Here is a 12558-nt window from a genome sequence, read left to right on the forward strand (position 1 = left end):
GATTCTGACTTCCATTGTCCCGTTATCGAATGAGATCTCCGCCTGTAATTTAGTGAGGATATCTCGTCCGAGCAGCGCTATGGGGCAGGAGGGACTGCAAACAAACTGATGGGAAATTTGACGGTCCCCTATTTTTACTAGGAGAGGCAAAGTTTTTTCCAAAGCTGTAGTTTGTCCCTCTATCCCCTGGACTATGGCACGTCCCTGAGCTCTATCTCGGTGAGCCTTATTAAGGGGGAGCAAACTAAGAGTGGCCCCAGTATCAATAAGGGCTTCAATTGGGTGGCCCTCCACTTTAATTTTTACTGTGGGATCCAGGCTGGCAGCTTGTGCTGTCAGGAGGGGCCGCTGGGTTCCCCGACCCCCCTATGGGGAAGACTCCTCCCCTGAGCATCCTGTACTGTTGTAGAGGATGGGAAGGGATGGGGTTTTATCTTTACGTTCCTTTCCCATGGCCTGTCACCGGGGGCATTCATTCTTCCAGTGCCCCTCTTTCCTACAGATAGCGCACTGATTTCGACCCAGGCAGGGGCCCCGCCCCTACCCCGGTGGCCCTGGCCGTCCCTTAACTTTGTCCCCCCTTTCTTCATATCCTTTCCTTTGGGCCATGGCTAAAACGTGGGCCCCTTTCTTCCGAGAACGGGGGATTCTGTTGCTTCCAATTATATAGATCACTAGTGGTAAAGGGAATATATACCATAGTGAGATTACCCTCAGGGGCTACAGTTTCCTGCAGTGGATACAAATAATTCTGTTGCAGGGGCCCTTGGAGTACCGGGCCACCCTTGCTCCTGGAGTGGTTAGACACCGGGGAGCTCAGAGAGATCGGAGGGGGCTCCTGTTTGGAAAAGTCCTGGTCGCTTGGCTCACCCCTTTCAGTTGAGCCATTATCCTCAGAGGAGGGGGTGGGGATTTCAACTGAGGATACCGGAGCCAGGAGGCCGGGATACAAAGGGGGAGGGGGCATAGGATCAGGGGCAGAGGGAATCACAGCCCGCAGACAAGATTTCTTAACAGGGAAACAGGGTTTCCTAACAGGGGCACGGGCCATTAAGGTTTTAATAGTTTGTGATCTACATTTTTGTAACCATGGGGGATGATTGGCCACAAGGTCCTGCCAAATATCTATATAGGGATATTGGTCCCAATGCCCATCCCAGGTCACAATGCTATTGTCAGGACTGAGATCCCCACTTTGAACTTTAGGGTACAAATGTAGGGGCCTGCGTGAAAAACTTCTAAGCTTAACTACCAGCTTAGCTCTGGTTCGGCTGCCACCATCAATGGATTCCCTCCCTGGGAAGCCTTGAAAAACCCTCACCAAATCCCTGGTGAAAACAAATCCAAAACCCCTTGGATCTTAAAACAAGGAGAAATTAACCATTCCCCTCCTTCCTCCCACCAACTCCTGGTGAATCAGTTCCAACCCCCCCCTGGGATCTACAACAGGGAGAAATTAACCATCCCCCCTCCTTCCTCCCACCAACTCCTGGTGAATCAAGATCCAAAACCCCTTTGGATCTAAAACAAGGAAAAATCAATCAGGTTCTTAAAAAGAAGGTTTTTAATTAAAGAAAAAGGTAAAAATCATCTCTGTAAAATCACTATGGAAATTAACCTTACAGGGTAATCAAACTTAAAGAGCTCAGAGGACTCCCCTCTAGTCTCAGGTTCAAAGTACAGCAAACAAAGATAAACACTCTAGTAAAAGGTACATTTACAAGTTGAGAAAAACAAAGGAAAACTAACACGCCTTGCCTGGCTATTTACTTACAAGTTTGAAATAGGAGAGGCTTGTTTAGAAAGATGTGGAGAACCTGGATTGATGTCTGGTCCCTCTCATTCCCGGAGAACGAACACACTCCCAAACAAAGAACACAAACAAAAGCCTTCCCCCCCCAAGATTTGAAAGTATCTTGTCCCCTTATTGGTCCTTTAGGTCAGATGCCAGCCAGGTTACCTGAGCTTCTTAACCCTTTACAGGGAAAAGGATTTTGGAGTCTCTGGCCAGGAGGGATTTATAGTACTGTACACAGGACAGCTATTACCCTTCCCTTTATAGTTATGACATGCCCCCCAAATCACAGATAGTGTTGGATGTTCGGTTCCACACTGGCTGTGATTTCTTCCTGGAGTTCTAGGAGAAAACAGAGTTAATAAGACACATGTACCTTTAGACATACTACTGATTATATAAAAACTAACAATATGTTTCATTCCAAAAACAATTGTTAACCAGTTAACTCTGGGAAACTTTCCCGGGAGAGTGCATCAGCCACTTTGTTAGAAGCTCCCGAAATGTGTTGTATTTCAAAATCAAAATCTTGGAGAGCTAAACTCCACCGAAGAAGTTTTTTGTTATTTCCCTTGGCGGTATGAAGCCACTGTAGCGCAGCATGGTCTGTTTGTAGTTGGAAACGCCGTCCCCAAACATATGGGCGTAGCTTTTCCAGCGCGTACACAATGGCATAGCATTCCTTTTCGCTGATTGACCAATGGCTTTCCCTCTCAGACAGTTTCTTACTGAGAAATACGACAGGATGGAATTCTTGATCCGGTCCTTCCTGCATTAAAACTGCTCCCACGCCTCGCTCGGACGCATCTGTGGTTACTTGGAACGGTTTGTCAAAGTCTGGGGCCCTTAGCACAGGGTCAGACATGAGTGTTGCCTTAAGCTGGTTAAAGGCCTTTTGACACTCATTAGTCCACTGAACTGCATTTGGCTGTTTCTTTCTGGTTAGGTCTGTCAGCGGGGCAGCGATTTGGCTGTAGTGGGGTACAAATCGCCTATAATATCCAGCCAAGCCTAAGAAGGATTGGACCTGTTTCTTAGACTTTGGAACCAGCCACTTTTGGATAGCATCCACTTTGGCCTGTATGGGATTTATAGTTCCTTGACCCACCTGGTGCCCCAGGTAAGTCACTCTGTTTTGGCCTATTTGACACTTTTTAGCCTTAACAGTTAGTCCTGCCTGCTGGATGCGCTCGAAAACTTTTTCCAGGTGCTCCATGTGCTCTGCCCATGAATCAGAAAAAATGGCCACATCATCGAGGTAGGCAACTGCAGATTCTCCCAATCCCGCTAGGAGACCATCTACAAGTCTTTGGAAGGTAGCGGGTGCATTTCGCAACCCGAAAGGGAGTACATTGAATTTATACACCCCTGCCTGGGTGACAAAGGCTGACCTTTCCTTAGCGGGTTCATCTAGTGGTACTTGCCAGTACCCCTTGGTTAAGTCTAAAGTAGAGATGAATTGGGCATGTCCCAATTTCTCCAATAGCTCATCTGTGCGTGGCATTGGATAGTTGTCAGGACGAGTTACAGCATTTAGCTTACGGTAGTCCACGCAAAAGCGTATTTCCCCATCTGGTTTGGGAACTAGAACCACTGGAGATGCCCATGCACTCTTAGAGGGGCGGATTATACCCATCTGTAGCATGTCCTGGATCTCCCTTTGTATAGCAGTTTGGGCATGAGGTGACTCCCGGTAGGGTGGGGTTCTAATATAGGGTGAGCATTACCTGTGTCAATGGAGTGGTATGCCCGTTCGGTCCATCCTGGAGTGGCTGAGAAAATTGGTGCAAAGCTTGTGCACAGCTCCTTGATCTGCTGTCGCTGCAGACGTCCAAGGGTCATGGAGAGGTTCACCTCTTCCACGCCACCATCCTTTTTTCCTTCGTAGTAGACACCTTCAGGCCACTCCGCGTCATCTGTTTCCTGGGCGGTAAACTGGCAAACGTTTAATTCTCTGGAATAAAAGGGCTTAAGAGAATTAACATGGTATACCTTAGGCTTTATGTTGGAGGTGGGGGAGGCTATGAGATAGTTAACAGCTCCTAGGCGCTCCTGGACCGTGAATGGTCCTTCCCACGATGCTTCCATTTTATGGGCCTGGATTGCCTTTAAGACCATGACTTGGTCTCCTACTTTGAAGGACCGTTCTCTGGAATGTTTATCATACCAGGCCTTTTGCTCTTCCTGAGCATCCTTTAGGTTTTCTTTAGCAAGGGCCAAAGAATGTCGGAGGGTGTTTTGTAGGTTGCTTACAAAGTCTAGAATGTTTGTTCCTGGAGAAGGCGTAAACCCCTCCCATTGCTGCTTCACCAACTGTAATGGCCCCTTAACCTCACGGCCATACACAAGTTCAAATGGTGAAAACCCTAAACTGGGATGTGGTACAGCCCTGTAGGCAAAAAGCAACTGCTGCAACACGAGGTCCCAATCATTGGAGTGTTCATTTACAAATTTACGTATCATGGCCCCCAAAGTTCCATTAAACCTCTCCACCAGGCCATTGGTTTCATGGTGGTAAGGGGTGGCAACCAAGTGATTCACCCCATGAGCTTCCCACAGGTTTTCCATGGTTCCTGCCAGGAAGTTAGTTCCCGAATCTGTAAGGATGTCGGAGGGCCAACCTACCCTGGCAAAAATGTCTGTTAATGCCTGGCACACACTTTTAGCCCTGGTGTTGCTTAAGGGTACTGCTTCCGGCCATCGGGTAGCAAAATCCATGAAAGTCAGTACGTACTGCTTTCCTCTGGGTGTCTTCTTTGGGAAAGGACCCAGAATATCCACAGCTACGCGCTGAAATGGGACCTCAATTATGGGTAGTGGCTGGAGAGGGGCTTTAACCTGGTCTTGGGGTTTTCCCACTCGTTGGCACACCTCACAAGACCGGACATAATTAGCAACGTCCTTGCCCATTCCCTCCCAGTGGAAGGACTTCCCCAACCGGTCTTTGGTTCTGTTCACCCCAGAATGGCCACTGGGATGATCATGGGCTAAGCTCAAGAGCTTTACCCGATACTTAGTGGGAACTACCAACTGCCTTTGAGGATGCCAGTCTTCCTGGTGCCCACCAGAAAGAGTCTCCTTGTATAAAAGTCCTTGTTCTACAACAAACCGGGATCGGTTAGAAGAGCTGAGAGGCGGTGGGGTGCTCCGCGCCACCGCCCAAGCTTTCTGAAGGCTGTCATCTGCTTCCTGCTCGGCCTGGAACTGTTCCCTTGATGCTGGAGACATCAGTTCCTCCTTGGACTGTGGACTGGGGCTTGGTCCCTCTGGAAGTGATGCAGGTGCTGGGGCTGTTTCCATTGACTGTGAACCGCTGTCCGCTGGTGCACTATGTGGTAACTCAGGCTCTGGCTGAGCCTCTTGGGTAGGGTTATCTGCTGCTTCTGCCAGTTCAGGCTCGCTGGTGCCCTCTGGCATTGGAGTTGTAGACGGGTTTGCAAGCGCTGGACTCAGGGCTGGCAATGGTTCTGGTGCTGGTTGCGTTGCCAGTTTCGGTTCTGGGACTGGCTTTGGCTGGGTCTCTGGGATTGGATCCACTACGGCTGTTGCAGTCGTTGGCAGGGGATCCAGTTCCACCACCTTTGTCTGGGTCTCCGGTAACACAGACGGGGCCCTGGTGGACGGCTCAGGAACAGGGATGGGGGTGAAAGCTTGCTTAGCCTGGCTGCGGGTGACTATTCCCACCCTCTTGGCTAGCTTCACATGGTTGGCCAAGTCTTCCCCCAGCAGCATGGGAATGGGATAATTGTCATAGACTGCAAAAGTCCACATTCCTGACCAGCCCTTGTACTGGACATGCAACGTGGCTGTAGGCAAGGTTACAGATTGTGACACGAAGGGTTGAATTGTCACTGTAGCCTCTGGGTTGATGAGTTTGGGGTCCACTAGGGATTGGTGGATAGTTGACACTTGAGCCCCAGTGTCCCTCCAAGCGATAACCTTCTTTCCGCCCACTCTCAAGGTTTCCCTTCGCTCCGAGGGTATGAGAGAGGCATCTGGGTTTGGGGATCTTTGGTGTGATTGGGGTGTAATGAACTGTAATCGGTTGGGGTTCTTGGGGCAGTGAGCCTTTATATGTCCCAGTTCATTACATTTAAAACATCGCCCTGCTAAGGTATCACCGGGACGAGGTTGGTTGGTGGAGACCGGTGTGGTGGGGTGAGAAGGCGTCTGGGGTTTCCCTTGGGATGTGGGTGGGGCCTTGGGTTGTCCCCGGTGGTAAGGTTTTGTTTTGGCTTGCCCCTTCTGATATTCGCTCCAACTGCTACTAGTTTTTTTCTTTTCTGCCACCTCCACCCATTGGGCTCCAATCTCCCCCGCCTCAGTTACAGTTTTGGGCTTCCTATCTAGGATGTACCTTTCTATTTCCTCAGGAACACCCTCTAAAAACTGCTCCATTTTTACTAGGGAAAGCAGATCTTCCAGAGATTTAACATTTGCTCCTGATACCCAGGCATCACAATTTTTGTCGATGTGGTAGGCATGACGGGTAAATGACACATCGGGTTTCCACTTTAGGGCTCTGAACCGCCGACGGGCATGCTCGGGTGTTAGCCCCATTCTGAGTCTGGCCTTGTTTTTAAAAAGTTCATAACTGTTCATGTGTTCCTTAGGCATTTCAGCCGCCACCTCTGCTAAGGGTCCACTGAGCTGCGGCCTCAGCTCTACCATGTACTGGTCTGCAGTGATGCTGTATCCAAGGCAGGCCCTTTCAAAATTTTCTAAGAAGGCCTCAGTATCATCGCCTGCCTTGTAGATGGGGAATTTTCTGGGATGGGAAGTGGTACCTGGAGGGGGGTTGTTAGCATTGGCTGGTGCATCCTGCTTAGCCTTTGCTACTTCCAGTTCATGCTTCCTTTCTTTTTCTCTCTCCTCCATCTCTTTTTCTTTCATCTTCATCTCTTTCTCTTTCAGCTCCATAGTTCTCTTGTGAGCCTCCTCTTTGGCTTTTTCCAGCTCCATCTCTCTTTCATGGGCCTCCTTTTTGGCTTTTTCTTCTCTTTCTTTTAGCTCCATCTCTCTCTTATGGGCCCCCTCTTTGGCTTTCTCCTCTCTGTCTCTCAGCTCTATCTCTCTCTTGTGGGCCTCCTCTTTGGCTTTTTCTTCTTTGGTAGTCATTTTCCTGTTTTCTTGTGCTGGGTCACCCCCTTTGCAGTTGACAAACTGGGAAGCTCTCAGCTCTGGCTGCTGCAGAGTTAACAGTAACTTTCTAACTAGCTACTCCCGAGGATGTAAAAAGAAAAAAAAAAAAAAATTCAGCTTGTAAATACCTTTTACCAGTCATTTGCTAATTGAACCCTTCTCTTAACAAAGGACCTGTAAAAAAAACTTAACACCTCTGCCTTCAGGCAAGGAGAGATAAGATATGCATCTATCTACTTCCAGCTCCGCTTTCCAAGCAGCTAGAAGGAAAAAAAAATCTCACTGGCTTTTGGGTTTAAAATGATCCCACCGCTATTCACCATGTCAGGACTGAGATCCCCACTTTGAACTTTAGGGTACAAATGTAGGGGCCTGCGTGAAAAACTTCTAAGCTTAACTACCAGCTTAGCTCTGGTTCGGCTGCCACCATCAATGGATTCCCTCCCTGGGAAGCCTTGAAAAACCCTCACCAAATCCCTGGTGAAAACAAATCCAAAACCCCTTGGATCTTAAAACAAGGAGAAATTAACCATTCCCCTCCTTCCTCCCACCAACTCCTGGTGAATCAGTTCCAACCCCCCCCCCTGGGATCTACAACAGGGAGAAATTAACCATCCCCCCTCCTTCCTCCCACCAACTCCTGGTGAATCAAGATCCAAAACCCCTTTGGATCTAAAACAAGGAAAAATCAATCAGGTTCTTAAAAAGAAGGTTTTTAATTAAAGAAAAAGGTAAAAATCATCTCTGTAAAATCACTATGGAAATTAACCTTACAGGGTAATCAAACTTAAAGAGCTCAGAGGACTCCCCTCTAGTCTCAGGTTCAAAGTACAGCAAACAAAGATAAACACTCTAGTAAAAGGTACATTTACAAGTTGAGAAAAACAAAGGAAAACTAACACGCCTTGCCTGGCTATTTACTTACAAGTTTGAAATAGGAGAGGCTTGTTTAGAAAGATGTGGAGAACCTGGATTGATGTCTGGTCCCTCTCATTCCCGGAGAACGGAGAACGAACACACTCCCAAACAAAGAACACAAACAAAAGCCTTCCCCCCCCCCCAAGATTTGAAAGTATCTTGTCCCCTTATTGGTCCTTTAGGTCAGATGCCAGCCAGGTTACCTGAGCTTCTTAACCCTTTACAGGGAAAAGGATTTTGGAGTCTCTGGCCAGGAGGGATTTATAGTACTGTACACAGGACAGCTATTACCCTTCCCTTTATAGTTATGACAGCTATGTACTGCTTGTACAACCCCTGGTTTGAGCGTCCCTCCCTCGGGCCATTCCACCCCGAATGTCATCCATTCAAGAGTACAGAATTTTACAAGCTTGTCTTTACATAATACAATTCCATAATTAGCCTGGCGTCTAAACGCCTTCCAGTTATGCAGCATACATCCCAGGGGTGTCCAGGAGAAGGTGCTTTGTCCGGACCCCATTATGCTTTACCCAGAGTTTTCCGAGACAGAGATATCAAGAGGGGGAAGAGGTATAGATCTTGTTCTAACTCAGATATCCGCTGGGTCACGAGGTTCGGCTGACCCCCCTTGCAATCAAGATATCCTGGTCATCGGGTTTCCCCTTGCAGGAGTCTTGGGGCGGCTGAAGTCAGCTTAAGCCTCAGACCTGTCAGCAGCACTCATTCATCTTTCACACAGATCCTTTAATCAGTTACAATCTCGGTTTCCAACACACCATTAAGAGGAGAAACAAGATTACCCTTCCTATAGACAAGAGTAATCCCTGAGGTTGCTCCAAGTCCCAATAATTGTTAAAAACGGCCCATGGACTTGTGGAGTTAGTTACGTTACTCATTGGCCGTTATTTGCTTACCCTTTAACCAAAAACACAACAACGAGACATTTACGAAGCTACAATAATGTTAACATACCTTCCCATATACAGGCTGCCTAGGGGATTTCCACTGTCCAACCCACACCTCGGGGGCGTTATTCCTCAAACCCAGGAGGTAAACGCACTTACCGCCCGAAGTGGCCGCGTCCGGCAGTCAGACTTCCCCTCCTTCTGAAGCCGTCTTGCTTCCGTGTCCTTCAGAGTTCTCTTTAGAGAGGACGCAGCCGCCCCGGCCGATTGTGACGATCCGAGGCCTGAGCAAAGCAACAGCTCGAGGTGGCCACTCCTCGGAATCGCCCTCGGCCGTCGGTCAGTGCCCTCTACAGGGAGAGAAGTCCCGGCGGAGTCGCCATTTGTTAGCCAAATGGGCTCGTTTCCCCCTGGAGCTGCCCAATTACCCCAAGGAGGCACGGGAGTCGAGAAGACGGCTTCAAGTTCTTTATTGATCAGTCAGCTGAGCGGGTGTCCCCCTCGACTCATGCCAGAGGGAGGAACACACCTTACAAGCACAACTGGGCTTCTTTTATACAGAGAGACAAACAACTTAGCATGTCTAAATTCTGCTAACCTATGCATTGTTTAAATTCAGTTCTAGTAGTAATCAGGATACATCTGTTTAGCTTCCCATCCTTCACATTCCTTTCCCAGGGTCCGTCCAACCCCCTCCCCTTTTCCATATATCTTCTATACATCCTGTATACGTGCAGCTTCATGCATGGGAAACAACAGTGAGAACTGAGATAAGCATGTTTTTCGGTTTTTGGGCCTAACACACACAAAGCCCATTGCAAATCAGTGGCACTCCAGATGACCGCAGCAGAGCACGAATGGTTTTAGTCGACAAAGGAGGGCAAGTAGTCTGATTGTTATCTCTGGTTGGCCAGGGGCTGTTCTCTGGTTTGGGGGAGGCTGTGGGGCTAGGGCTTTGTTTATATACACACTTTAAAAGCACTTAGGGGAGAGATTTCCAAAGGCACAAAGAGCAGTTGGGTGCCTCACTGCCCTGGGTGACTCTCTCTCTCCCCAAACGCCCCCAGTAATGCCAGGGAAAGGGCCGCAGGGAAAGCCCCCTCCCCCCGCCAGCTGCAAGGCAGGGCAGGCTGGAAAGGGACCGGCTGGGCTGGGCTGGAGTGATACAGGAGGGCGGAGGCAGGTTTCCCCGGGGTAGCGGTGCAGAGGCTGGGCGAAGCAGAAGCATCAGCCACCGGCCCAGCATGTCGTACTGCTGGGGAGCCGGCTCCTGCGGGCAGCTGGGGCTAGGCGAGGCGGCCGCCGGCGGGCCGGTGCGGTGCCGGCGGGGGCCAGAGGCCGGCGGGGGTTGGACGCTGCTGGAAGCGGCTTGCGGGGAGCGCCACACGCTCCTGCTGCGGCCGGACGGCACCGTCTGCTCCTGCGGGGCCAACGCCCGGGGGCAGCTGGGCAGGAAGCTCCGCCCGGGGCAGCGAGGCGGCTACACGCCGGGTAAGAGGCTGGGAACTGCCGGGCTCCTGGCGCTGGAGCTGCGGGGCCCTGCGCCACCGGGGGCGAGGAGGACGGGGCCAGGTGCACGGGGCGACGCGGGGGCTGGGGCAGGCTGGGTGCAGCGGGGGATCTGTGCGGTGCTTTGCCCTGACCCCGGGCGCTGGGGCCGGAGCTCTCCCGGCACTAGGGCAGGGCTGGGGGCTGAGGAGGGTTCCGCTGGGTGTGTGCAGCCGGCTGGGAAAGCCGCCCCGGGAAGGGTGGGGAGGGGAGCCCGCCCGCCCCGTTAAGTTTCTATTTCTCCCTCCTGCCGATCCAGCTGCAGGTTTTGGATTCCGCCTGCAGGTCGCTGCTACTTTCGGTTTCGGTTTCCTGGTGGGGGCAATCAGCTGCTGAGAGGCGAAACCCAGCCTCTGCTGCCTTTCTGCCTGCGTGGGGCTGGCTGGCTCTACTCAGCACCAGTAACTCAGAGACACGGAGTACTTGTAGCATCTTAGACTAACACGGCTGCTACTCTAGAACCTGTCAGAGCGGCTAGGATCAGGGGCTAGCCCTGTTAGTCTGTATCCACAAAAACAACCAAGGCACCAAGTGGGTTGTTTTTTTTTAACCACGAAAGCTTATGCCCAAATCAATCTGTTAGTCTTTAAGGTGCCACCTTGTTGTTTTTCAGAAAGATTAGTGAGAGCAGGTGGAGAAGGTGACAGCCCTCTCTGCACCTGCAAATCAATATCAGTGCCAGGGTGAATTTGATTTAAATCAAATTGATTTAAATCACTAGTCAGGAAGACTCAAATTAATCATGGTTTTCTACATAAAAGTGCATTCTTGTTGGTTGTTATAACCAGGGCTGGCTCCAGGCACCAGCTGAGCAAGCAGGTGCTTGGGGCGGCCAAGGGGCAGGGGCGGCACATTGGGCTCTTCGGCGGCAATTCGGTGGAGGGTCCCTGTCCCTATCGGAGGGAAGGACCTGCTGCCGAAGATGAAAGCGGCGCAATGGAGCTGCTGCCGATCGCGGCTTCTTCTTTTTTTTTTCTGCTTGGGGCAGCAAAAACCCTGGAGCCGGCCCTGGTTATAACCTTAATACATATTCTTCACAACTCAGAGATAGATGTGGGTTTCATTTTTAGAAGGTACATACTATACATTTTTAAACAGTGATTTATTTTGAAGACTTTTCAGATGAGTTTTACAGCTATATCAGAAAATGAATGACTGGTTATTTCATTTACCAAAGGTAATTGAAGCAGATATTTATGAAGTCACTGGGAGGTGAACTATCTCCAATTCAACAGGTTAATCATTAATATTTCAAGGATTTTCTTGCCATGCTGTATTAGGAGGAGAACATCACCAGACAGACATTTAAATTGTTTTATTTAACTAAAACAACAAGGTTAAGTATTCTGGATTTTTTTTCTTCAAAAACAAACTATAATATAAATATAACATTTTAACAAAACAAGCATATGTCCCTTGCTTCTCACATTTATCTCCAGACTTCTTCTCCTTGTCCAGCTCTATTCCGCCCCCAACGATCTTCTATTCATTGAACTTTTTGAAAGTTTGCACATTTAGAGAGAGGTAAGGGATTGACTCTGTGTACACACATTTGCAGAGGGACAGTAGAGTTGAGGTCTGTTATTTCTCATCTCTACATGTTTGTTTATTTATTTATTTAAAAACATTTTTGCTGTTAACAAGCATGTTACCTCTGGAGAGACAAATCCACAGTTTGAGAACTGCAAAACTGAGCTTCTCGGATGGTATCTTCTAGACTGAGCACCGAGTCCCATTGGGTAGATAGCAAGATTAACCTAAATAATCTATACAGAAGCTCCTGGAACCCCATAAAATTGGGTCCCTAATCCATGAACTATGGGAACTCATTTACAATCTTTTCTTAAACATTACATGAATATATTGTCTCATGCTGTAGAATTAGAATTTATAATCCCTATTCCATGATGAGATATCTTTGAGCTATTATGTATCTTAATTAAACCCATGTTTAGATAGGTTTTTCACCAAAAAGCATTTTATCAAAAAAATCCAATTTAAATTTAAAAAATCTGATATTTTTTATTTTTATTTTTTTAAATCATTGATTTTTATCCACCTTGATTGGTGCAAATCAATATCGGTACAAACAAGCAGAGAGACTTATGTGTTTGTGTAACTTGTAGCCTGCGAGTGATCCCGTTAAAATTACAGTGCCTACACGAGTCTTGGCACAGAATATTTTTTGTTTTCTTCATGGTATTCTGGCTACAAGCATTTTTTTATTTTAAATAAAGCAATGCCTAATTT

At 48.6% G+C, this 12558-nt stretch overlaps 1 protein-coding gene across 1 annotated transcript in view; it reads left to right on the forward strand.

The window, feature by feature from the left end:
* Positions 1-9984: 9984 nt before the first annotated feature.
* LOC128837725 (probable E3 ubiquitin-protein ligase HERC6) overlaps positions 9985-12558 on the forward strand; it is a 42566-nt gene continuing 39992 nt past the window's right edge. The window contains exon 1 of the mRNA XM_054029126.1: positions 9985-10251. Coding sequence (XP_053885101.1) covers positions 10005-10251 — 247 coding nt within the window. The 5' untranslated portion in view covers positions 9985-10004. The remainder of the gene's footprint in view (positions 10252-12558) is intronic.

This window comes from Malaclemys terrapin, chromosome 5 (assembly GCF_027887155.1).
Source record: "Malaclemys terrapin pileata isolate rMalTer1 chromosome 5, rMalTer1.hap1, whole genome shotgun sequence".
Classification (NCBI taxonomy): Eukaryota; Metazoa; Chordata; order Testudines; family Emydidae; genus Malaclemys; species Malaclemys terrapin.